We start from the raw sequence: 25,951 nt of genomic DNA, 5'->3' as shown, positions 1-25,951 counted from the left end.
AGGTCAATTCCTTTGTTTCTGTTGTGTACTGAAGGCATTTGGGTTTCAGATCGAAAGGGGAATATCAGACAAATGTTCAGAATTCCAGCTTTTATTTCGTGATGTTTACATCTAGATGTAACTGAGGACAGAGCACCTTTTGTTGGAAGCCTCCACTTTTCAAGTGAGCAAAATTATTGGAACATACATGAGCAGCACATCTGGCTAAAGCCAAACTGTGACATGTTTTTACTTTTTACTTTCTGGACCTGGATTTGACACCACTGTTTGTTGTGTTGGCAGTCACCTTGTTGAATGATGAAGCGTCTCACAATTAGTTGGGATGCATTTTTGTGTAAATTGATGGACAAAGTGGTTTTGTAAACATTAGAGTCCATTCTACTGTGACCATCAAACAATTTTGGGGCGATTTTTTTTCCCCCAAAAAATATAAACATTTCAAATACATTTTCCACGAAAGACGGCAAGGACACTGGGTCTAGATTGAAATATGAGAAGGCCTAATCTTTTTTGCTGATTTGGAATGATTTGCAGGGCAAAAAAATTTGATTGAGTTGAACTCTTGCACTTAATGTTGGTTTCTTGTTCGGTAATTGCGTGCAGTCTTGAATGGTAATTTTTATGCTAGAGAGTCCTTTTCACTAGAAAAAAAGAAATACAGCATTTGGTTATTTTGTTGTTTGCTTTAACTGCTTTGTTTTTGGGTCATGACAGTGGACCATTAGATGCATCGCAAAATTTATAATCAAAAGGAAAAGGCGTAGAGCACGTGTTTTGCACCTATGTACATAATTTTTCCATATTTAAAATAGCATTATTGTAATACAGCTATTTGTCCATCCCTAAACTAGGGGTATGAAAAATTGGGAGACTAATAGCACCTCGAGACCTATAAGCCATACAATAAAATTTACAGGAAGCTATATGAGTATTTGAATGTACAATTTTGGCCCATTTTTTTCAAAATTGCAGGGGTCATACTTTTGCACCTCGTACTAGAGATTTTATCCGATTGACTTCTAAATTGATTTGTACCATATCAAGACCCGGAACATCAAAGAGGATAAAAATCTTGTGTTTTCGTTATATGATGTGCTGCTGACGGCTGACCTGTTTTCTGAAGCAGAGCCGTGATTGGTCGTTACCTTAGCACTGAGCAGTTGTGATGTCATTTTCAGTCGACAGAAGTGACAAAATGGCCAGCCCCTGCCGTGTTTCAACTATTGGGCCTGCTGGGAACATATTCTTGAAAAAAATATGTTTGGTTGATTTCCGCTTTAATGACTCCCCTGTACATGCAGCCAAAAAAAACTAAACTTCACATCTAGATAGGTTGTCATGTCTTGAAGATATCGGTATAAAATTCATTGGTTTACATACTGCCCATCTAGTGGTGACAATAACTTACATTGTTTACATTTTAATGAACTGCGCAGCATACGTTGGCCAGATAAATTGCAGCCATCTATGCAAATTAATAAAAGACGGAAATTGCTAAGATTGATTATGTGAATTTTTTTTTTGTGTGCTTAAGATGTCATTGTGCCAGTGCGTGATCAAAGTGATATATATTATTTCATTTTTACTTTCCTTTGTGTCCATTAATCTGTACTTTTTACTTTTACTAACGTAAAGAAATTTAATCAATATTTCTACTTTTACCAGATGTTGTTTTGTTTTTATTTTTTCACAAGTCTGTCTGTTCAAGACGTGTGAGTACTTTTATACCGCCTCTGCCACACATACCACAATCTTTAAAATGTGTTGCCTGAGGTGCTTGCCTTTCGTGGGGGGGACATGAAATATACAAGGTGGATGAAAAATTCAACTCCACAGCGGAACGCTGTCATAATTTCCTACTTTACGGCAGAATGTATATTTGCGACGTCAGAGTATACCTTAGAACTCGGTGCCGTCACCGGTATATAGCGTACAAGATTGTGCAGAGGAAACAAGGTGGGAGAGGAGTGTCTTTTAAGATCCACCCACGCACATAGAGGCAAGACACAATCAGCTCTTTCTTTTTTGTTTGTGTGTGTGCGTTTTTCTTCCGGGGTATTCGTAGTGAACAAGAAGTGAAGTAACATTTCACGGTATGCCTTATGTGGAATGTGTTTGGTGACTGATATTCGTGAACGTTGCTTAACGCCGAAACACTGTGGAAAACATGTAAGGGTTTATGATAACTCGTGAAAAATACTTTCTTTATTTCAATACAAGCAAGCTGTAACCTCGCTTTGTACGTGAAACGAGCTGTCAATTTGAGATGGACTGAAAACATTGGTTGCTATGGGCAACGGCCTAAGGAACGTAAACAAATCGCAGAACCGCAAATGCTGTAACAGAAAATAGGAATCTGTAGATGAGGCGATACTCCTTTGGTAAAATTATCTTTATGACTTTTCTAAGTTGCAATTAAGCGTCAGATCTTCCCAACAAGACTTAGTACATCCATCCATCCATCCATCCATCCATCCATCCATCCATCCATCCATCCATCCATCCATCCATCCATTAATTCATTCATTCATATTTCATTTTATTGGCTATTAGTGTTTCTCTTACTCTGAAGCAGATTAAGAAAAAACACCTACCAGTGATCAAAATATGTTAATAACTGTATAGTAGTAGCTACAAATATGATTCGAATCAGGACATATCATGGAATACAAAACGATAATAATAATAAAATAATAATAATAATAATAATAATAATCTCATTGTGTGCCTTGCATGCTTGTTTAAGAAGAAGAAACAATAAAGTCAGAGCCAAATCTATCTCTCACTGTTCATTTGTCTGATCTCTCGCAGAACCATTAACCATTCCTTGGACAGCAAACAGGTGAAATTTATATTTAAATCAATGACTGTTTAATGAACACTGACAGTCACAGTCGACACTAATTTCTATAACTGTTATTTTCCAGTTTGCCTTGAATGATGGAGTCTTCTGACGAGAGGTCAGAAAATATTTTTGACATCAAAATAACTATCAGTCGTGCAACTAACATGGTGAGTAAAGACAGCTTCACGTTGTCTTCAGCTCCTGCTTCCCATAAACAGTTAGCTGAAAGGCCATTATTTATCCAATTATTCATTTATTTTTGTTATTATTTTTTAGATTTGTTTGATCACTTTTTTGCCAACAGACTACTGGCTATAGTTTTATGCTTAGTGTTAGCACCATGCAGTTCAGGAAAATATTGTTAACATTTTTGACAATAATGTTAATTCTGTTATTGATTTGGCACTTCCTCCCCTAATTCAAAGTGTACTTCTTTCTGTAAGCATGGGAAAAAGGCAGGAAATATCCAAAGTTTTCTTCGGATGGAGATCAATGGTACGATGTTGGCAGAGTCTGAAAAGCGTACGGTTGATCCTGCGGCCCAGTACATTGAGTATGACTTCACCCACAGTTTTCCCTGCTGCAATGGAGTTCTGGCTCTCAGTGACATACCCCATAAACCAGTCGTAGGTACTGTATCTTAGCTGTCCTTTTTTAAAAAAAAATCTTTTTTTTTTTTATGAACGAGTGGTTGAGGCACTTAGCTCAAATAATTCTGTTCTGTCGAACTATTGCTGAAAACCTTTTATACTCTGCTTTGAAAATACTGGAGCTGTGATTTATGACTTTAGCAAGTCATTTATTTTTGCTGTAGGCTGAAAACATTTGGATTTGACGTCAAAAGATGACACAAGAAATCACCAGTTTAGCTTTTATTTACAGATATTTACATCTGGATGTGACACAATTTCGATGATAATTTTATTTGTAATGGGAGACCACATTTTTTAGATAAAGGTATTGGAACAGATAGACTTAAGATTGGATGAAAAGACATAGTTGTAAATCTTTTTTCCAGCTATAACAGCATGAAGCCTGTGGCCCATTGACATAAAACTTTTGCAATTTGTTGCTTTTCTGTGCTTTCACTGAATCCTCTTTCACTTGTTTTAAGGAATTGCTCCCTTCAGCCTAAAAAAAAGAACTCAGTAGGTTTTAAATCTAGAGCTTAATTTGTCCAGTCCAAAACCTTTCACTTCATGCTCCTGGGGAAATGGTGAATGGGCTTTCACTCGAATAGTGCTTTTCTACCATAGGTAATCAAAGCGCTTCAACACTGTTTCCTCGTTCACATACTGATAACGCAGGAAGAACTGGGGATTCAGTATTTTGCTTAAGGACACTTTGACCACTTTGGGAAAGGTTCATCTTTGTTTCGTAGGGTGGGTGGGTTCAAACAACTGCTGTTATCTTAGAAGGTTTAACTATCGTGAAATAAAATCTGAAATGTCCTCTTCATCATGTGATGACAAACCCAAATGTTTTAAGTCTACAGCAACAAAAAAAGGGAAAATGGAACTCTACTTACTCTTACTACTGGAATGGATGGAACACTTACTATTATCTCTATTCCCATTAAGGTCATTTTTGCAGCAAGAACCCTTCAGATTTGATTGTAAACAAAATAGTTCATATCTCATTCCGTTAATGTGGATCATTTTGCTGTTGTTAGTAACGCTGATAGAGGTTGTTCCTGAGAAGAAAAAAGTGGAGGCAAAGTCAATAGTCCTGGCCCAGGCAGTGATTGACCTGCTGCCTTTGCTGCAAGGTAAATGTATACTTTTTTTTTTAGATTTTACTGATGCTTTGTTATATTGATTTATGAACAAGAAGACAGCCAACCAAAGATGTCTCAGTATGACCTTTTGACCTTTTACTTGAAGTGTCATTAGGAGATGTTGTACGACTTTCTGAGCTACTTAAATGAAGGATGGTTTATCACCAAGAAATACAAATGTTGACAGATAAGAGTCTCTTGATGCCTGGCGAATCCTAGACTGTTTACAATTTTTAAAAATTACTTTCTACCAACAGGTCAATGCAGTTTCTCATCCACAGTAGCACTGCACGCAACGAGCGCCGTCCCAGAGAAGGGATCCATCCCGCCCCTCATTACCAAGGCCAGTTAGCTTTGCTAAGAACTTCACTGAATCATACTGAACGATGTTTCATTAATTTTGCCACACACATGCAGCTAAATAATGCAACCAAAGTCATGGAACATATGTGTGTAATTGAAGGCAAATTGTTTCATCCATCCATCCACTCTCGTGCCACATATACTTACTATACCGTGGATGTGCTGAAGCCTACCCCACCTGATTTTGGGAGAGAGGCGTGGTACACCTGGAACTGGTTGCGAGCCAATCACAAGCAATTATTTAATGACTGAAACAAGTCGGTGCACAAGCCTGCATTGAGTTTGACCGAATGCTCGGATATCTTAACTTCTGATAAGCGACACGTACTTGATAGCTCAAGGAGGCGGGTTGGGTGGCAGCTGTATTTGTGTTTGCAATTTGGCCATCAAGGGAAATGGGGCATGATTCTTCTAAAATTACAAAATTATTAACCAACACTGACTTCAGTTATTGTTTCCTTGCAGTAACAGATGGTCATTTTAGCAATTAGTGTTTAAAGCTATTAATTGCCAATTCCCCACTAAGTGAAGACATGCTTTTGTTAATTAGACATAAGCCAATGCCGTATTCAGACACAGTGTTTTCTTTGTACTTAATACACATGTACACACTTGTACACATCGAGGTGCCTTCTGTTACATACCCTGATAAGATTTATTTGAAATTACTCTTGTTTCTTTAGTCATCAACTTTCGTTTTCACAATGTCATACCACACTACAGCCTGCTTGGAGTCAATGGAACTTAGTGAAACACAAATTATTGCAAGGAACACATCACACTCACACATATGTTTGTGTTTGTTTAAATTCATTCCCATCGAGCTATCAACTATTATCTTTAGATATGGACTCAAGGTAAAATGTCCTCCTTAGTTTTGGAAGGAAATCACATTTCCTGTTTTTACATTCTAGTGTTGTTCTCAGACAATAATGCAGAACATTTTACCCATGCAGCACCCGATTTTGGACGTTTGTGTCAGTGCATCAGCTCCATTATTGACGGAGGAACAACTTGCAACTTCCAACCTGATGAAGGTGTCTTTGGAGACGGCCTATTCGCTCCCTGACACATTTAATCAAGGTTTTGGGCCAAACGCCCCTCCATACATTTGCACTGCTATAATGGAGGTCCCGTGTACCGCAGAGGTGAGTCTAACCTTTTTCCTTTTTGTAGCCTCTTATCTTGCACTACATAATAGCCTGTTATGAACTAGATTGGCGCTTACCTGTGTGCAGACCTTCACCAAGGCTCAACAATTAACAAAAGCTAAAAATAGAATGTGGATCTCGTGTCTTGTGTCTGTTTGACTAACGCTTTGGTAGGTGGCAGGCTACTTCATGTTCATAGAGGACGATTAAAGACTTTCAGATCTGGAAACTGTGAATGGTTTTCTTTCACGGTATAATAAATAAAAAATAAATAATTCATTGCGATATCTGTGCCTACATTTCACAGGTAGTTCCTTGGCTTATGTTAAAGTTAAAGTTTTGTGAAGTTATAAAATCAACAATTGACCAGCAACAGAACCCTTTGCCTGCGCTTTGTACTTGGTGGCGGTCAAATTCTGAATTGTGATGTTATATCGTAGTGTTATTGTTGTCATATAAAAATCGGGTATCAATTCTTTCTCCCAGAAAGACCAGCTATTGTTGTTTAGTGAAGGGCAGCCAAAGACAGGGGGGCACAGAGAAGACAATGGGCGACAGAGGAAGAGACCATATCATGCCCCCCTAGCTCCAGGGAACCACTTCTTGCCAGGAGCTTTTTTCCACACTCAACCCATCGATCAAGAAGATGGCGAGCTTACTGGTCTAGAGGTACTCTACCACAAATTCATCCAATATCTAAGTGGATAGTAGATAGTACTAGTCACTGTTCATTCAGTACATTGGAACCTCAAACTCCCCACAGTTGTACAATTTGAAGTTTAACGAACTCCACTATCTCCACAATACATAATGCATAGAAGGTAGTTCTCAAAAGATGTATAACGCATTTAGAAACAAATCTCTGAATTCCCTTTACTTGGTGTTTGGTAAAGGTTTATGATGGCAACAGTTTGAATATGGAATGAAATATGGCTACAACGAATAATTATTTTAACAATTGATTAATCTGTTGGTTCGTGGGTTCGATCTCGGCCCCGGCCTCCCTGTGTGGAGTTTGCATGTTCTCCCCGTGCCTGTGTGGGTTTTCTCCGGGTCCTCCGGTTTCCTCCCACATTCCAAAAACACGCATGATAAGTTGATTGGACTCTCTAAATTGCCCCTAGGTGTGATTGTGAGTGCGGATGTTTGTCTCTGTGTGCCCTGCGATTGGCTGGCAACCAATTCGGGGTGTGCCCCGCCTAATGCCCGAAGACAGCTGGGATAGGCTCCAGCATGCCCCGCGACCCTTGTGAGGATAAGCGGTATCGATAATGGATGGATGGATGGATAATCTGTTGGTTATTGTTAATTAATCAATGACCAGATTAAAAAAACATGATTATATTCCACCCCTTTATTCAAAAACAGGGCAACATTTCAAAATGACAATGCAGAAAATGCACCAAAATAAATATTGATTTAGTCACTGGTTTGGTCCGTATTGTGTCAGAAAATGGGCAAAAATGTTGATCATTGTTTTCCGAAGTAGAAGCAAATGCTTTATTTTGATTAAAAAAAAGATAATCAGTTTGCTTCATGGAGAACTACAGAAATCGGATAATATTTACTGTTGAGAAGTTAAAATTCTGAGCATGTGGACAATTTTAAGTAAAAAAATGTATTCCAACGATTAATTGATTGAAAAAAATATTACTGATTAATTTGATAATTTGCTATTTGTTGATTAATCATTGCACTTCTAGAATGAATTTAATTTACTGTATATCATCTTAAAAAAGTGTGTTAAATTGGAATTTCACTTCCAGAATGAATTTTATTTACTGTATATTATCTTAAAAGGTGTATTAAATTGGAACAATGTGTAAGTTACCCAGTTTCACAAAAGGAATTTGTTTAACTTTGAAAGTTCCACACTGAGTTTGTAAAACATACTTTCAAGGTAAACAGATACCGTAATAATGAGTTTAGTTTGACAATACATACTGTATGTAAAACAAGATCGAAATCACAAAAAGTGTGCAGTGCATAAATATTTTAAAATTAGGGGAAATACATATTACACATAGAAGAGAAGATGATGAATTAAGTAAGATAATTCACAACGCTGAAGGTCTGAATGTCCACGACAGGACCGTGAGTTCCGTAATGAAGCAGAGACCTTGCTGAACAGAGTGAGCTGGGACACGGAAATGCCCTGTTTTCTGGATGCAGAAGGAGTTACCAGGTCAGCTTCACGCACAACTCCATTTCCCCATCTGGGGGATGCAAGCCGCCAAATTGTTTTCATTTCTCACCAAAAATGTCTCCCTGGGAATTTGTGAATCTCTCAATGTCGCTTTTTGAAATTGTTTTACTTTATTCACTTACTTCACAAGCATTATAGTATAAAGGACACATTTAAGCAGATAGAATCCTGCAAGTATGGGAGCGTTATCTTATTGGTCATTCGCCGCAGTCGGCATAATCCAAATGCAAGACGAAATGGGCTGTCCCATAATTCTGTGTCAATGCCATTAAAATTATATAACAAGACGTGTCTGCAACAATTGTGCTGGCATGAAGATGTGAGATGATGTGTTGCAATATTGTCCGGTATTTCAGGCTACGTCAGAAGATCACAGAGAGCCGATTCTGGCCACTTGAGATCATGAAGTCGGCGATTGCCCATGAAAAGTCAGGAGCAGCTTCCAAGGTGGTGAGATGCTCTGTGCTAGGATGGAAACATTTTATGTGTTGTGTGGCTTTATCCAGCTAATGCAGCACCCTGCTGAAAATAGCATAGAAAAGCATAGACCAGCATAGGTGCTCACCAGCATAACCAGCATCATTTCACTGTCATGTGAAAAACACTTATCTCCAATTTTGGAAACTTTTTTCATTTTCGCATTAACGTGATTAACGCGGAAACACCATTCATGTAAACATAAGAAAATGAAAAAAAAAATGGAGATAAGTGTTTTTCACATGACAGCGACGATATGCTGTTTTTATGCACAGAAACCCAACAAAGCCAGCATTATGGTTTTGCTAGTGTCACCAGCAAGACCAGCATGTTGCTGTTCCTCTTGCTGCTAGCTGCTGCCTAATGCTAACCCTAACACTAACCAGCAAGAAAACAACAAAAACGCCAGGATTCAAACAGCCGAACCTTCGGTCAACGGTCAACCCGCTCAACCAACTGAGCCACAGCCGCCCAGTAAAACCTTCATGCTTTGCTGCTCTGGTTTAAACATTTTTATTCAATAGTACAACAAATGTAGAAGTCTATAATAACACAGTGAACTGCTAAAAAATGGACCCCCTCAGGCATAATGAATACGCCTTAAAATGTAAACATAATTTTGACGTTATCATCCTGCATACAGCGTAAACATCATTGCTGTTTGAAAATGTGCATGATCAAAAGATGACACGATCAATTGCTGCTTTCATCTTTTGCTTTTGCGGTTGCTCTGCTAGCAGCTGGTGACGCCAGCAAGACCAGCACGAAAACAAAACAAAAACAAAAGCAGCAGTAAACTCTTGGACCTGTGTGTACCAGCATTAATCACCGGTGTGGTTCTTCTCTGATATTGAATAATGAACTGTTTTTGTGTAGCAAGCAGAGGAGGACCCACATATCTCCTGCCACGGGGTGGCCTTTATTGATATGGGCCGCTTACTATATCCAGGAGTGACCCATATCCGAGGAGCATACAGTATCCAACCTTACTCGGGCACTTTATTACTCAGCAAGGTACTACAAACACACTTTCTTAAAAATTGTTCCTTGAATTAACATTTTGAATTAAAGTCCCTTTTTGTTGTCACGATTGTTCATTCGATATCGATTCGAAATGTTACATTAGGATATTCTCTCATAACATAGTACACAATATACAGTAATAAACCAAAGCCACATACTTTGATGGTGTATTAATAAACTATTCTCTGTGTTCTACAGACCAGGCGAAATGTCAGTTTGTTGAAAGAGCAGTTAAAGCCTGGAAGCGGCAAAGAACGTTCTGCTACAGCTCCAGCTCCGGCTACAGCTGCAGCTGCAGCTCCAGCTCCAGCTCCACTTCCAGCTCCAGCTGCAAACTCTGCAAAGACAAATACAGGAAAGGCCAAGGACACCAAGGGGCATGTTAAGGTGAGTATGTTTTGGAGCCTAATAATTTATTTACATGGCGGCGAGTAATGCCGTCTTCCCCGTTTCTATCTGAATATTAATAGATACAAAACATGCAATGTAGGCCAACTATAAGTTTATGAAAACAGCGTTTGATAAGGTAGTGGCTTTTCAGATAAGGTATAGGTAGTAGCTTTTCAGATTCACGAGTTGGTCGTGTCTTTTGTCTTTGTTTGACATCTTTTGTATTTGATCTATTAATCTCAATTAGAAGCAACCGGTACATCTTGAGTAGTTCACCGCCAACTTATTTTTACTGGTGTGGTTGATAATGTGTCAGGCGACTGGCAATCAGAGTGGAACAAGCGTGACTGATTTGAACGGCTCTGATCACATCCCTCCAGACAGGAAAGTAAGCTTGCACATCTTTTTCCAAAAATGACTAATGAAATGAACCCGTAACATGATGCAATCTCTTCTTCGTTAATGACAGGCCTATATGGACTTCAGGACATACATTATGATTGAAATCACACTGACGAATCCGCTGATACCCAAAACATCATCAGAAGAGTTGGCAAGAAGGTACTGTTATATACTCCAGATTACAAATGCTGAGTGCTAACATCAACTACGTGAGATTCTGGACCGAATTTGTTGCAAAATATGAGCTGTAAAATCATTTTGACAGAATATGCTGTATGCTAGATTTTTGCAGGTTGGATACGAGTAAAAACATGCTGAGATATTTCTGTATCTCCTGTAGGGTGAAAGCACTGATCCCTCCGAGACCTCCATCTTCTGGAGGACCTAACAAAGCTGAAAGGGTAAAACATTGACACCATATATGGTTGCTCTGCATACACAGTATGGACAAAAAGTATTGGGGAACGGCTTTTAAACTGAATTCATACTGAATTTGCTATTGCTCCATCCCAATTTAGTACTGTACCTAACCGATTTGTTTGTGTAATTGTCTGTTCTACTTTCAAGTGACAAATATTGTAATTATGTCTTTTATTGTTTACAATAAAGCAATATACTATTTAATAAGTAAAACTGGCGAGGCCAGAAAAGGGACGGACATGCAGCCCTCACATTTATACTGTCTTCAAAATCTAAACATAATGTGGGCTGGTCTCCTCCCTGGCTGGCCTGTCTGTAGGGCTGATCCTCTCCAGCTGGTCCCATGGTCACATCAGGGCACGCTGACTCTAACACGTTTAACTGATTATGCAATGTCCGTAAATGTGGAATTACCATGTTGTTTTTTGGTTAACCTGTTGGCTAACATAAAGCCATTCATATAGATTTAGATCCTTCAATAGCACTCTTGATTATGTAAAGTATGTGTTTGGTAGGCTGGATTAAAGACTAGAGTGAGCTGTATGTGACCTGAGGGCCATACTTTTCCCCACCCTGTACTAAAATATTTACGCTTTTCTTTCATACAGGCAGTGCTAAATTTTCACAAGCAGGTGGGCAATGTGGTAAAGCATATTTTGGAGCAATATGAAGAGTTGTTTGGAACACGTCTCAAACTGCCCAATGACTGCAATCGAGAGCAAATGATGGCTCAGCTCATGGGAGCTCTTAATGTGTCTGGGAGATATTTTGCCTTCAAAGAGCAGATAAAGGTCTGGATAACTGCACGTGTCACCGTTTTACTTTCAAAACATAGATGTGTGCTGTCGTTTCCACGTTTTATTCAGTAATTTTGACTGTGTGTGTTGTTGTTGTGTGTAGCCCACAGTGGTGAGGTTTGTGCGTGACAAGATGCAGCAGACAGACACGTTTACTGAGCAACAGGATCTGCACGAATTTGTCAGCAAGCTCTATGTGGACCTGGTGGATGAGATGCATGTTGCCCTCAACAAAGTACATGCAAAAACACTCTCCCAACCACATGTACATACCGGGGTTATAAACGTTTTGGATGTTACATTGCGATTAGTTATTATTTTGTTTCGACTTTGAAAAAAAAATGTTTTTAGAGCAGGTTTGTTAGGGTTTTTTTTTTTGTTCCCCAAATGCTTTGTTTTAGTTTAGTTTTTATTAGTTTTAGTCTTATTTGTTTTTATTGACATGGAGTGTTTGTTGAGTGCAAGATTAAAAAAAAAAATAGGTCACTAGTATTGTCTGAAAAATTACTACTAAACAAATACAATTCTCAATTGACTGACCTTTCTTCTTTTTTACGGACAATCAGCAATACTAAATACACTTTTAATACGGAAAAAAAGGAAAATGTTTTTAATTTATTTCATTCGAAACTGTTTCTTGCATTTTAGTGTTTCTAGTCGTTTTTTTCATTAATTTTCACTCAACTATAAAAACCACACACATCACCCAAACACACACAATTTTGTAACCGTTTTGGTCCTTTCCCCACTAGATTTATTCAAATGGAAATGAGGATGACTCTCCTGATGAGATCCATTTGAGTACCTCTCATCTGAGTCATTTTGCCCGAGAGGCTCAGCTCATTGGGGATTATCAACTGTCTGTTCGCTACTACCAAGAGGTACAACTGCATTTCTAATTAAACAAAACTCTCATTCAGAGCTCTTCCCTCAAATCATCATGTCAGAATCCAGAATGTTTTGCCCTTCAGACCAATAGTGTTGATGAGTGAAGCAGCGCAAAAGTCAAAGGTAAATCTTGTATCTTATTTCCTGCAGCTGGTCGTCAGGCATCCCCGTGATCCCTCTTACAAGTTTGAGTGGGGAAACCTCTACATGCAGACCGGTGATTACATGAAGGCTAAAATGTGTTTCCATGATGCTGTTGCTGTCCAGCAGTCCCACCAGCCCAGGTCAGAGCGAGTCGGTCATTTCTGACGGCCCTGGACAAGTTTCATGTTGTAGTTTCATGTAGAATATTTATTCAAAATGTACATGTCAAAGGGAAGAAAGTTGACTCAGAACCTGTTTGTTTATATCATTTAGTCTGATGATGTGTGGTGTGCTGGCAGCCTTGTTTAACGATTTTGAGCAGGCTGAGATTTTATTGGAACGAGCAACCAGCATGGAGCCTCTAAGTTTGGTGGCCTGGACTTTGCTGGGTAGGCCGAAGCCCTAAAACTGGATAGATGCATGCAGAAAGAAGGCTCATTCCGTTGCCATTTGCTTTCTAGGTTTGGTCCAGGACAGCCAGAACAAATCCATCTTAGCTGAGAGGGCTTTCCTGGAGGCTAAAAGCCTCCTGAAAGCAAAGGAAGCAAGCAATCAGACACACAAGGCGGAAGAGTCAGATGTGGATGAGGAAAGCGAGAAGCAGAAGGGCCAGGAAGAAGACAAGAGCATTCCACCTACAAGCCACTCTCCTAATATGAAGCATAGTGGTAGGAATCCTCCCTCTTTTTTATTTTTATGTAATGGCACAGGGTAATAATTTAGATAAATTGGGAATAGTTTCTATTTGAAGAGTTTTCTGTTTTTCTTGTTCTTGATAAGAATTTCTAATGTACAGCACTTTGATTCAACGTGGGATTTGCTTTGCAACTCTTACTACATTTTGTATTTACAGTAGGTTTCTTTAGAAAGCGCCCAAAATAGATAAGCAATGTCCTACTTAAAAATAAAATATACACCCCGAGCAAATGCACATTTTGAAAAAAAAACCAACTAAAAAATACATTTAATTGACTACAAATAAGTTGTAAGATAATTGAACCGCCTAACCCCTATGTGTGTGTATTTTTTTACTGCTTTTTTTTTTTTTTTTTTTTTTACTGAGTAGTTGCGAGCCACAATTCTAACTATGATAGTCTCTTTCTTTCTCCCAGAAACTGAGAATGGTGATACCGTGCATAGTGAGCCGAATGAAAAAGTAATCTCCAAATCCATTTACACTGAGACCCTTGAGTTTCTGTTGCACAACTATGCCCTGGAGGTAAAGACGCACACAGCAGCTGTTTGTCAAGACTCACACTGATCAAATATAGATGAAAACAAATGGAAAAATCCACTTCTGTTGTAATGTTGTAATCCTGTGCGCAAAATGTTAAGTCATCTTTCTCAAACATATAAACATAAACAAAACAGAGGAAAGCCACAGATCCATAAGTAACATAAGTAACACAGTTAGCCTGGCATCTTCTTTGTATTGACAGATGGCAGAGCACGCTCTTTCCAAGGAACTGTCTTCAAAGGGCAATCACAGTTTTCATCTGGCTTGTGTACAGCTGCTCAGAGCTGAGTATTGCAGTGCCATTGTCACCCTCAGGGAGGCGCTGCTTCGGGTAGAGCCGGTAGGGACTCTCTGCTGGTGGCAGAAAATTCATTCAAACAAATCTTTTGGAATTATAATTTACCTTGGTTTTATCAGTCTTTTGGGACACTGTGTTGTCTGAAGCGTTTTTCACACTGGGCAGGTTGCAGATATGTGGGCTCTGGATGGTCACTGCCACTACTTGTGTGGCTCATTTGCCGAGGCCCAGGGGAGTTATGAACGGAGCCTAGACTTCCCAGAGCAGCCATCAGACACTCACCTTGTGCTTCTCCGCCTGGGATCCATCTATTTACGGGAGGAGAAGGTTAGGCATAATATACGCTGTTAGCTATGCATCATTACATTGCTCATTGCTGAATGAGTGTACGTAGTTGTGACAGTTGGTGTGAGGTCAGAGATTCATTGCCCTTTTTTTGCTGTTCTCTTTAGTTTGAGCAAGCTAAAATGACTTACCTTCAAGCTTGTGAAAGATCTCCCTCCTGCCTCACCTGGTTGGGCCTGGGTATCTCCTGTTACCGGGTAAAAAGCCTTCTACAATATTTTGTACAAATATTTGAAGATGCCGAAAATTACGTTCAGTATTACACACTATATTTTGTTCTCTCTGACTGCACTATAAAAACAGTTGGGTTAAAAATAACACAAAAAAGGACCGATCCACTACTTGGGTCAATTTGACCCAACTTTCTGGGTTGTTTTTCCAGAAAACAACCCCAAAAATTGGTAGTTTTGTGCAAAACAACCACCGAGGGTCAAATTGACCCACTTTGTGGATGGGTCCATTTTTGACCCAAAATTGTGTTATTTTTAACCCAACTGTTTTTAGAGTGTAGTATTAACAGACACGGAAAACTATCTGCACACTCAATTTCCGAAATATTGTATGCTTTTGGGAGAATTCTGTACAAAATTTTGAAAAAAGTTATTGTTAAACTATGCAGCATCCAAACTGCAATTAATTTCCAAATTTGTGTGCTATATGCTTGCATGAGCTCAAATGTGCATGGTTCGCTAGAAAATTCATACAACGCAGACATTGGACAACCAGCGTGCATTATTTTTCCACACACGTAATCTACTGTACATACTGTATTTTGGGTGTTTTGGATAAGGATTAAGATAAATTGCTCTCTTAAGAGTTAGTGCTTAAAAAGATAGATAACTACAGATACAGAGAATGGATGGAAGGATAAACATGAAGTAACCCCAAGTAACAGGTGAAAGGAGCAACAATATATTTGACTGGACAACCTGTAGAGGTGTGTCTTGCTTTCTTGTGAATATATTGCATTGCCTGACAAAATGTTTCTTCGGTATACAGTAAGGAATTGATTGATCACTCCAGGTTTTCATGGTGAAGCTGTATTGAATTTTTGTTGTTTATTTTTAAAACGTTTTCCTTTTAATGTTTATGAAAGAAAAAAGAAGACTCAGTCAGTTACATGTGTTTGTCTTGAGTGTATAGCTGGAGGAACTTTGTATGGCTGAAGAAGCTTTGACAGAGGCCAACCATTTGAACAACCAGAATGCCGAGGTGTGGGCCTATTTGGCGCTGATTTGCCTCAGGGTGAGTGGAAAGGGTGTAATGATTGCTGTTGTTTTCCTGTGAGATTTGTTATGTTCAAGTTAAAAGACCTCAGGTTTACTGTCAGATCAGAGAGCCCTCATGCACTTCTATCAATCCCCTTAACTGGGGAAATTCACAGCAACAATTTCCGAGTGATCTTGTAATTTCAGTTTGACAGGCAAGAGGAAGCAACGCTGTTCTACAAATACGCTATCAGGGTGAGTTCGACTTGACGGTTTCTTTTCTTGAAATGCGTATTTGTTTTTTTACAGCCCAAACCTGACTATATTCTTGGTGAGCTTTTATATTTTCTCGGTTTACAGTTCAACCTGGAGAACACATCACTCCACAATGAGGTGAAAGAGCTGCAGGATCAGGCCCAAACCCGTCCGCTGGCAACATGCTTTGCACCACACTCTTAATACTGTACACTGGTTTCAATCTTGAGAGTAAACACAAAGTTACATTTTGTTCTATTGCAGTGAACTGTTTTTCTTCAAATACAATTTTTGTTGTTAAAAGTGACTCTTGCTAGCCCAGGATAGCCTGAGCATCTGAAATGGTGAACAAATAACAAGATGGAAACCAGAAGAAATGTGGGTCCTTCATTTTTAATCACCAGCACCATAAAACAGACGGGCGACACCTGACACTTTTTTCAGACCCTCTTAAATAGTGGTGGCCTTAAACCACTGGCATTGGTTGCAGGGTGACAGTTCATAAATCTGCAGTAGTTTTATGTCTTATTTCACTGTAATTGAATAACATTCTTTGCCGTGTTTATATAGCCGCTCCCATTTACTGGCCACACTCTTCTCATGGAACACACAAAGAGGATGCTTGAACTGTTATACATACAGAATAAACGTTTTGCACACAACACTCAGTGATGTGTGCCATTATTGTGTGTTGTCTAAATAATTTAGTAAGGTGAAGCATAAGGTAATTAGTTAAGAGCTGACAAACATGTTTTCAATAATAATGCTGGAATGTTGTGTCAGGACAAGGAATCATATTAGAGTGCATCACTGTAGGATTTCTCACACACAGTTCAAAAAAGATCTGTGGAACTCATGTTGCTGGAATACAATCCAGTTTAAAGCAATTTTTTTTGTGAAAAAAAAAAACAGTCAACAAGTGGCTGTCATCAAAGTAAAACTGTTACATACATTACAAACGCAGCAACATACATGAAAAACAATGGAAATGCATGCAGTCTTTAAAAATATACAAAAAAAAAATACATGTGACTGAACTTTAAAATAAATAATTGTTCAGAAGTCCCAACATGACATTCAAATTTTAGAACAGTGTCAGACTTCAAACATACACATTTTGGCACATGGAAATAACATTTTTCACTCTCATGATTTCTGCGTCATTGGTGTGCCAAGTTCAGTCTATGGATAAGTACAGCAATAGAAATAATGCCACAATTGTATTTATTATTCTCGGAAAATAAAATGCTGCAGATTTCGAGAATGTATGCAAATATGCACAGAACTATGTGAAATGGGACTGAAAGCAAATCATTCTCATAGTTGCGCTTTCAATCTGAACACCATCCATCCATTATCGATACCGCTTATCCTCACAAGGGTCGCGGGGCATGCTGGAGCCTATCCCAGCTGTCTTCGGGCAGTAGGCGGGGGACACCCCGAATTGGTTGCCAGCCAATCGCAGGGCACACCGAGACAAACATCCGCACTCACAATCACACCTAGGGGCAATTTAGAGAATCCAATCAACTCACCATGCATGTTTTTGGAATGTGGGAGGAAACCGGAGTACCCGGAGAAAACCCACACGGGCACGGGGAGAACATGCAAACTTGACACAGGGAGGCCGGAGCCGGAATCGAACCCACGACCACTGAACTGTGAGGCGGACGTGCTAACCAGTCGACCACCGTGCCGCCCCAATCTGAACACTTTTCCCCCTATTTACCACAAGCTCCTGTTCTCACGGATTTTACAGCATCTCTGGTCTTGTGGGTGGGGTGTGTTGGGGCGTCACTGCCTGACCTGTGCAAAGACCTCTCGGAGCCACGGTGAATCCTCATAGAGGCGAGGGTCACCCAAATACTCTGAGGTCCTCTTGTAGAAGTAGTAGTACAAGACAGACGCTGTTAACACATTTGAAAACATGAAAGTTAGGGAAAATAGAATTGTTAAACACAACATAAAATATGTAGAGTATCTCTGCGACAAAAATTTCATTTTGTCTTAAATGCTAATGCCGATAGTTGCTGTGTTATATTAGCTTTTCACTTTTCAGTGCTTTGCCACAAATCAGACGGCACTTTTTATTATGACCACCTGAAACACAAAATATTTAAAAATAATTGTGCAATGTTGTTTTTATACTTTTACCTTTAAGTCAGTGCCACCATTCTTCTTCCATGATTTGTTGATAGAACAGCAATGCAAAATTACTAGTTTTGCAACATTGCAACATTAAATGTCTTTTAGAAGAAAAAAATGGGTTTTGTGTGTGTGTGAGCCCGCGCTTGTGTGCATGTGTGTGTATGTGTATTTTTGACAAATCTGCTTTGCAATCCATAGCTCACATAGCATTCTACAGTACAGTTTTGATTCGGAAAAGAAAGTTTTCAAAACATCAGTTGGGTTTTACTGCTTTATGTTGGCGGTAAATAACCTGCCATTATATTGTAACTTGTGCACAGCCCACAAAACAGAGCCCAGACAAAGCCAAGATACAAGGGCACAATACTGTGTGTCTTGGCCAGGATCAATTGGAGAGAACAATGACTAGGTTAGTTCATTTGCTGATCCACTTATTAGATTACATGCACATGTAAATCCAAACTACATGAAAAGGCTCATTGCATGTTCATAGAAACAAAAACTACCACGCCTTCAATGAAACTGAAAATGAGATGAATAATGCAGAGAAACAAATATGTATCATCTGGAAATAAAATCGGTTTAGTAACCTTGAAATAACAACTGTACTCATTTCACTTTTACTGCTTAAAACCAGCTATACGTACTGAACATACAGCTATGAAAGGTTTCGTTACGTGATTAGGTGTCTCACTTGGGTTGAAATAATGGGCATTGGCTTCCTTACCAGCTCTTTGGAACACAAACAACACCTGAAGGCCATCTGTCCAAATAAAACGTTTGGTGTTTAGCCATCGCAGATTCTGCAAATATGGAGGAAACATCACTCTTGACTTTGCTTTTATTTGCTGCATATAATCACACAATACAAAGAACAGATGTCGAATCAGAAGATATTCTGAATCAATGATACATAGTGAATGCTAATGTTATTTGCATTGAGACACAAGGCTGATTGAAAGGCTTGATGAATATAAAAGTGGTGGGAACCAACATTTAGTTTGTCAGATGCTGATCCAATTGAATGCCTATGCAAGGTTTGGAATACACTATGTGATTGCTGTTGATGTCAAACTACTTAATTTTTTTTAATTTTTTTATTTATTTACATTAACTGATGATTAATTTTTCTTTTCTTTTTGAGGTTTACGGACATTAACTGGTGACAAAGTCTCAAGCCCGTTCACTGGGAAAGGTCACAAATGGCTGGTCTCCAATGGCAACTGATGCAATGCACCAAAGTGGTGAACTCATTTGAACCCCAAACCTGTCACGAAAATCCAATAAATTGCCTGTTTGGTGCAATCTTTTCAGTGCAATTTCAAGAATACAGCATGAACGCAATTTTTAATTGGTAGACCTACTGGTTTGAAATTTCATATGGTCATGTTTTTTTGCAAAATATCTGCTCTCACTCACCGTCAGCCAGGAATGGAGTATTACACTGAAGGTCAAATAGAGTGCAGAGAGCATTAGCAACGCTCTAAATCTCTCCAACAATATGGCTACCAGACCGACTTGGAACACATAGGTGTTAAACAGCATCAAGAGAATGATGATGAGGTTGAACAAGATGGCAATGTCCTGAATGCTATAAAAGACAAGGAAAGAGGGAATTTCAAACATGGAAGGGCTCAATTATTGCCAGAGGCTAAAACACATTTCTTTCTTGAATCGTCTCCACCCTTAAAGCGGATGTCAACCCAAACATATTTTTTTCAAGAATATGTTCTATGCAGGCCCACTTGTTGAGACAAGGCATTCTGATAAATATTGTGTTTCTGGAATAAGAGTTAATCCACCTATCTTTAGCCATCTCTGGCGACGGCCATTTTGTCACTTCTGTCGACTAAAAATGACATCGAAGTTGCTCAGGTAATGACCAATCACGGCTTACCTGTTCTCTAAAGCTGAGCCATTATTGATCATTATCTGAGCCCCGAGCATCTATGATGTCATATTCTGTCGACAGAAGTAACAAAATGGCCGCCCCCTGAGATGGCTAAAAACAGGTGGATTTTGCTGCTTAACTCATATTGTCCAGCCTTGGCCTTCACAACATCTCAGGTGAGGAACCAGCTGAAGAAGATGAAGGCGAGGAAGGCAGCGGGTCCAGATGGCATCAGCCCCCAGCTCCTCAAATCCTGCGCAGACCAGCTGTGTGGAATTGTCCAGCACATGTTCAACCTGAGCCTGAAGCTGGGCAGGGTCCCCCAGCTATGGAAAACATCCTGCCTGGTTCCGGTGCCAAAGACCCCCCACCCGAAGGAGCTCAACAGCTTCAGACCAGTGGCGCTGACGTCTCACCTGATGAAGACCCTGGAGAGACTGGTCCTTGTCCACCTGCGCCCCCTGGTGAGCTCCTCAATGGACCCACTCCAGTTCGCATACCAGCCTGGCATCAGTGTGGATGATGCCATCATCTACCTCCTCCACACTTCACTCTCCCACCTGGAGAAGGCGGGGAGCACTGTGAGGATCATGTTCTTTGATTTCTCCAGTGCTTTCAACACCATCCAGCCCACCCTACTGGGAGACAAGCTGGAGCGGGCGGGGGTGGCGCACCACCTCACCACATGGATCCAGGACTACCTCACAAACCGGCCACAGTATGTGAGAACACAGGACTGTGTGTCTGACGTGCTCCTCTGCAGCACGGGGGCCCCACAGGGAACTGTCTTGGCTCCCTTCCTGTTCACCCTCTACACCTCGGACTTCAACTACAACACCCCTACCTGTCACCTGCAGAAGTTCTCTGACGACTCTGCGATTGTTGGCCTCATCACAGGCGGAGATGATCGGGAGTACAGAGAACTTACTCAGGGTTTTGTGGATTGGTGCCAGCAGAACCGCCTCCTGATCAATGCGGGGAAATCCAAAGAAATGGTGGTGGATTTCGGTAGGCGCCAGCACTCTTCACCTGCACCAGTGAATATCCGGGGAACAGATGTTGAGAGAGTCTCAACTTACAAGTACCTGGGTGTTCATCTGAACAATAAACTGGACTGGTGCGACAACACAGACGCTCTCTATAGGAAGGGTCAGAGCAGACTCTTCCTACTCAGGAGACTGAGGTCTTTTGGGGTTCAGGGGACACTCCTCAGGAACTTTTATGACTCGGTGGTTGCATCGGTCATCTTCCAGGGAGTGGTCACCTGGGCAGGCGGCGTCTCGGCCCGGGACAAGAAGCGGCTGGACAAACTGGTCAAGAGGGCCGGCTCTGTCCTGGGCTGCTCCCTGGACTCTGTGGACTCGGTGGGGGACAGGAGGATGTTGGCCAAGCTGTCATCAATGCTGGGCAACCCGGACCACCCCCTCCAGGGCACCCTAACAGCACTCCACAGCACCTTCAGTGACAGACTGTTACACCCTCGCTGTGCAAAGGAGAGATTCCGCCGTTCCTTCTTGCCTGCTGCTGTCAGACTCTTTAACAAGAACGTTGTGTAGTCTCTACAAACTGGCGGTCATTAGTGCAATTGTGCAGTCCTGCACCTGAGCTCGTATCGTGCAATACCCAATATTCCCCACTACTGTAATACCGTGCAATACTCAACATTCCCCACTACTGTTAGTCTAGTTTTATTTTTATCCAATCCTGTTCCTTACATTTCACTACAGCACTGCAGCACTGTCACTTAGAGTATTTTTTCCTCTGTACTATGTACAGGCCGAAATGAGTGTTCCTCATATTTTTTATGTAGATGTAGGTTGGTGTGTATACACATGTGTATATACACATGTTACTGCGTATATCTACATAGGTTTGATTCTAAATGTTTGCCGTCAATGTTATACATTAATGGCCACATTATGCCGCCGCCCCTGTGTGACCTATATCTTTGCTACTGTAACAACGAAAATTTCCCCACTGTGGGATCAATAAAGGCATTCTTATCTTATCTTATCTTATTCCACAAACACAATAATTATCAGAATGCCTTGTTTCAACTTGAGCCTGCATAGAACATATTCTTGAAAAAAATATGTTGGGGTTGACTTCCGCTTTAAGCATTTCACTTCATTGTTAGACTTACACGAAAAGTACAAGTTGGACTGCTTGTTCATCTCTAAGCAGCTCACTGAATGAGTTGACAAACAGGTCGAAGGAGAGCAGGCTGAGCTGAATAAGCAACACCAGTGAGTAGTTGCTGGGTTGGAGCTTCTCCGTCCCATAGGCTGGGCGCCCGGGCGGATTCTGGTTCCACAATGGATCCAAGGCTGCACTGATCTCTATATACAAACATCAATCTGCAATCGGACACTTTGATGGCTGAACTGTCTGGAAGAGACTGCTGTCACCATGTCAAAACTAACAAGTAGTATTGTGTCAGTTCAGGCAGTGAAGCATCCATTAATGACAACCTTGTACTTGTTTTCATTTTTTTTTTTTTTTTTTTTTACTGATTCTTCATTTTGAAACTGGAAGATATCTTCATCAAAATCCAGTTCCTGCAGAAAATGACACAGGGCAAACACATTTGTATTCTAGTTGAGAGCATCATGCTGCAAATCATATTTACTGCATAGTGCAAATGTCATTCTCTTACAGATTTGCATACATTTATTCATGCAGTGTCCGGAATTGGATTGGAGATTCACACATGCACATTGCACACAAATTGGGTCTATGTCCTTCCAAACTGTCGCACAGGAAAGACGGAGAGATGAGTATTCCACATCAGGCTATGTCTTCAGGACTGCAATAAGGCACCTGATACTGGGTGAAAAATGTGTCTGTGTGTGGTGAGTTTGATGACATTTCATGTCACCTGTCAATACTATCCGAACACATTAACTGCTAAGTCAGATGCGGTTGACAGCTATAAACCTAGATTAAATGACATTCTAATTCTGTCGTGTGAAGGAGCCAATATTTTTTGAAAGAGTTCTGCTGATCTATTATGTTCTGTTGGCTGCTTTGCAACACAAACAGCACCATGAGTAAACTATTTGGTATTGTCTTGCATGACCTTACATGTTGACCTAATCTTGACCACAATACATTCACGGCAGTTTCTCAACACTAAAGATAGTCTTTAATCAAAACATCATGCAAACGTGCAAAGAGATTTTGAAGACTTTTCAAAAGACCCATTTTGGTTGAACATGTTCCACGCAGTGTTGTGGTTGAATTTTCCTTTTGTCCACAACTGACTTTTATAGATATGAAATTGCTTTCATATCTAAAACTATCAACTTAGATGGCACGAAGATGTAAGAAATGTGCATAGGAAACTAAAGAAAATACTTAAACTACACACAGCTATAGGTCATATTCCATAAGAAGCCCCAGTGGCGATTAAAGTGAAGAGCACGTACGCATGAATGAATGAATGTTTCCTTGTATGCATTTGTTGAGTGCATCCTTAAGCGAAGATATTAAATATTGCATAAAGAAAAGATAAAGCATGAGTATCATTTCAAGTTACTTACATCCGTTAGAAGGATAACACAGTCCAATTTCAGTCTGTCTGAAAACACAGGTCCACTGTTGACTGTAGTTGCTGCCACAGGGATCAGTAGATGATACTTTGGAAATCATTTTCACAGACTTCTCTGCATCCTCTGAGCAGGATGAATGCATGACAGTCTCCCAACTGACACCTGGTCGATCCTCTTTTCGACCCATAAGGCCCATCCAGGAGATGTATTAATAGCTTGACACAGCCATAACAGGTGTGCGGGAGATTAGGCCTCCTCTTCAACACAAACCAACAACTGAGACACCAGATAGTGACTAATACATGGAGATTAGCATAGGTTAGCAGTGCTCCTATCCGTAAACAATTTGATGAAAAGTGTGACAACAGGAAGTGAGGAAGGGCCATAGAAAAAGTTTTAGAAATGCTCAATTGACAAAAATGGGAAAAGACTCCAATCTTTCATAACGTCATTCAAAGTACAATATTCGTAATCTCATTATCATTTTTTGCGTGGGTGCAAGTGTTATTCTTAATCACATTATCATTTTTCGCATGGGTGTGGGTGTTGGCGCGTATGTATTCTTGTAATTACTATTAAAAGATCTGTGGTCTCTGTGATGAAATCTGAAGATATGATTTGATATTTAGAAATATGTATATAAGTGTGTGTGCGTGTAGGTGCGTGTGTGTATTCTTGTGATTACTGTTAAGAGATCTATGGACTCTGTGATTGACTATGTAGCTGTAAATTGACAGAATTTAGTACTTTGCCAACTAATCTTATTTTAAAACTCCGAGATATCTTCCCATCATTCAGATTTGCATTCTCTCTGTTTACACCAATCCTCTAACTCTAAGTGTCAACACAAACACAAATGTGTATGTTTACCTGTGAAAGAGCATGCTCTGCTCCAAAACATGGGTCATAGTAAGTGATAAGAAGAGATGGATGTCTTGTACAGGTCCCAGTAGATGTTGTATTTTCTCCTTTTTGCACGCGGTTAAGATGCACACGATTTCAAAAGTCGCCACTTTAAATGCGGACCCACTTCATCAGTACTGAAAATTAGCAAATACTATAGCGTAAATGGGAGGAATTATTTTTTGAATGTGTTTATTTTATGTGATTTTGTAAGTGGCACAGTATGTATTGCATTCAACGTGTATAACAAGGGCAGATTCATGACCACTCACAATAAGAATACTAGATACTGTCTAATGGGGTCACCAACCAACGATTTGTGGGTACTGATTAATGTGAAGGGCTACCAATTTATATTCATCTATTGGCTATGTGAAGATTCTTCACATAGACAATCGATGAAAATAAACTGTCTTTACTGAAGACATTGTTGATGTCCATTATGTCTCCCAAAAATAATAATGACTTATAAAAGTGGGGAAACTGATAAATATCATTCAAGGGTTTATTCAACTTTGTATTAACACTTATATAAATCTCAACAAAAGTGTTTACATTTTCAATTGATTACTTCACTTTAACAAGATCGAGTTCACATTGTCCCAGCACAGGTGATCTATATTTAGAGCAGACCCACGGGCTACTCATTTGGTGACTGTGGGCATTGGGAGCTACCTGCTACTACCACTGGGTGACCAAATTGAAAATGCTTCATGGGAGTGTATGGGGCGAACAACTTGAAGAAAAACATTGCCATCCAGTGGTGAATAAGGGTGATTACAGTCCACAGTTCTGTACGGGCCGTTAAAGTTTGCTAAGCTTCTGCTGTTAATTGTCATAATTAGTCATAATTAATTAGTACACTCTCATGATGCGGAGCACTTTTGTGTACTCAAAACACAAAAGTAAATATTGCTAAAAAAAGAACTGTAGGGTGGGGTCAGTGACCAATCATTATGTATAGTATTTTATATTATGCACTTAGAAGGGTCCTTCCGAAATTCTTCTGGGTTCCAGCAAAGCACAATTAAAAGTTTAGTTGATAAAATGAATATGAATTAATAAACTGCTGCTTATCGTGCATTTTGTGAGTACACACGTCTTCCTGACCACGTTCATGTTGTTCTGACCAGTTCATTTATACTTTTAATGTTACAAAAGAGGAACAACATAATACAGTAATCGTTTTTTATTTAGAACCATCTAGTCTAGTGAAAGGCTAACATTGTGGC

At 39.8% G+C, this 25,951-nt stretch overlaps 2 protein-coding genes across 7 annotated transcripts; one reads left to right on the top strand and one right to left on the bottom strand.

The window, feature by feature from the left end:
- The first annotated feature begins 1,641 nt into the window (after nt 1-1,641).
- On the top strand, nt 1,642-16,885 carry LOC147150343 (cilia- and flagella-associated protein 70-like). 6 transcript variants are annotated; one of them, XM_086026676.1, is made up of 28 exons: nt 1,642-1,712; nt 2,812-2,842; nt 2,928-3,012; nt 3,289-3,475; nt 4,518-4,613; nt 4,880-4,965; nt 5,942-6,133; nt 6,623-6,805; nt 8,227-8,321; nt 8,699-8,792; nt 9,696-9,833; nt 10,041-10,229; nt 10,549-10,620; nt 10,702-10,793; nt 10,975-11,035; nt 11,663-11,845; nt 11,955-12,086; nt 12,604-12,732; nt 12,890-13,023; nt 13,157-13,272; nt 13,345-13,551; nt 13,996-14,102; nt 14,323-14,460; nt 14,584-14,745; nt 14,871-14,960; nt 15,907-16,008; nt 16,179-16,226; nt 16,332-16,885. In XM_086026676.1, the coding sequence occupies exons 3-28, from the start codon at nt 2,938-2,940 to the stop codon at nt 16,428-16,430; spliced, it is 3,207 nt and encodes a 1,068-aa protein (XP_085882802.1). In that variant the 5' UTR covers nt 1,642-1,712; nt 2,812-2,842; nt 2,928-2,937; the 3' UTR covers nt 16,431-16,885. The 6 variants fall into 6 exon arrangements, with proteins under 6 accessions (XP_085882802.1, XP_085882798.1, XP_085882803.1 ...); XM_086026672.1 differs by lacking the exon at nt 1,642-1,712 and adding an exon at nt 1,802-1,999; XM_086026677.1 differs by lacking the exon at nt 1,642-1,712 and adding an exon at nt 1,803-1,999 and having other exon boundaries at nt 8,699-8,789.
- Nucleotides 16,610-24,084, bottom strand: LOC147150342 (transmembrane protein 138-like). The gene is made up of 5 exons (XM_086026679.1): nt 23,808-24,084; nt 22,409-22,823; nt 19,794-19,965; nt 19,102-19,177; nt 16,610-18,133 (listed from the first exon to the last, which is right to left on the bottom strand). The coding sequence occupies exons 3-5, from the start codon at nt 19,917-19,919 to the stop codon at nt 18,021-18,023; spliced, it is 315 nt and encodes a 104-aa protein (XP_085882805.1). The 5' UTR covers nt 19,920-19,965; nt 22,409-22,823; nt 23,808-24,084; the 3' UTR covers nt 16,610-18,020.
- Nucleotides 24,085-25,951: the final 1,867 nt, after the last annotated feature.

This window comes from Filicampus tigris, chromosome 3, assembly GCF_054856515.1.
Source record: "Filicampus tigris isolate MCC_2025a chromosome 3, RoL_Ftig_1.0, whole genome shotgun sequence".
Lineage (NCBI taxonomy): Eukaryota > Metazoa > Chordata > Actinopteri > Syngnathiformes > Syngnathidae > Filicampus > Filicampus tigris.
This window is presented reverse-complemented; position numbering and strand designations above follow the sequence as displayed.

What these genes read in the sequence shown, in the direction of transcription:
- LOC147150343 (XM_086026676.1), top strand. Translation starts at nt 2,938, where the DNA reads ATGATGGAGTCTTCTGACGAGAGGTCAGAAAATATTTTTGACATCAAA. An exon ending in TCAGTCGTGCAACTAACATG is followed by an intron (nt 3,013 to 3,288) that starts GTGAGTAAAGAC and finishes TCTTTCTGTAAG; the next exon opens with CATGGGAAAAAGGCAGGAAA. An exon ending in GCACTTTATTACTCAGCAAG is followed by an intron (nt 9,834 to 10,040) that starts GTACTACAAACA and finishes TGTGTTCTACAG; the next exon opens with ACCAGGCGAAATGTCAGTTT.
- LOC147150342 (XM_086026679.1), bottom strand. Translation starts at nt 19,919, where the DNA reads ATGCTGTTTAACACCTATGTGTTCCAAGTCGGTCTGGTAGCCATATTG. An exon ending in TACTCCATTCCTGGCTGACG is followed by an intron (nt 19,178 to 19,793) that starts GTGAGTGAGAGC and finishes CCATATTTGCAG; the next exon opens with AATCTGCGATGGCTAAACAC. An exon ending in GTTTGTGTTCCAAAGAGCTG is followed by an intron (nt 18,134 to 19,101) that starts GTAAGGAAGCCA and finishes ATGTGTTAACAG; the next exon opens with CGTCTGTCTTGTACTACTAC.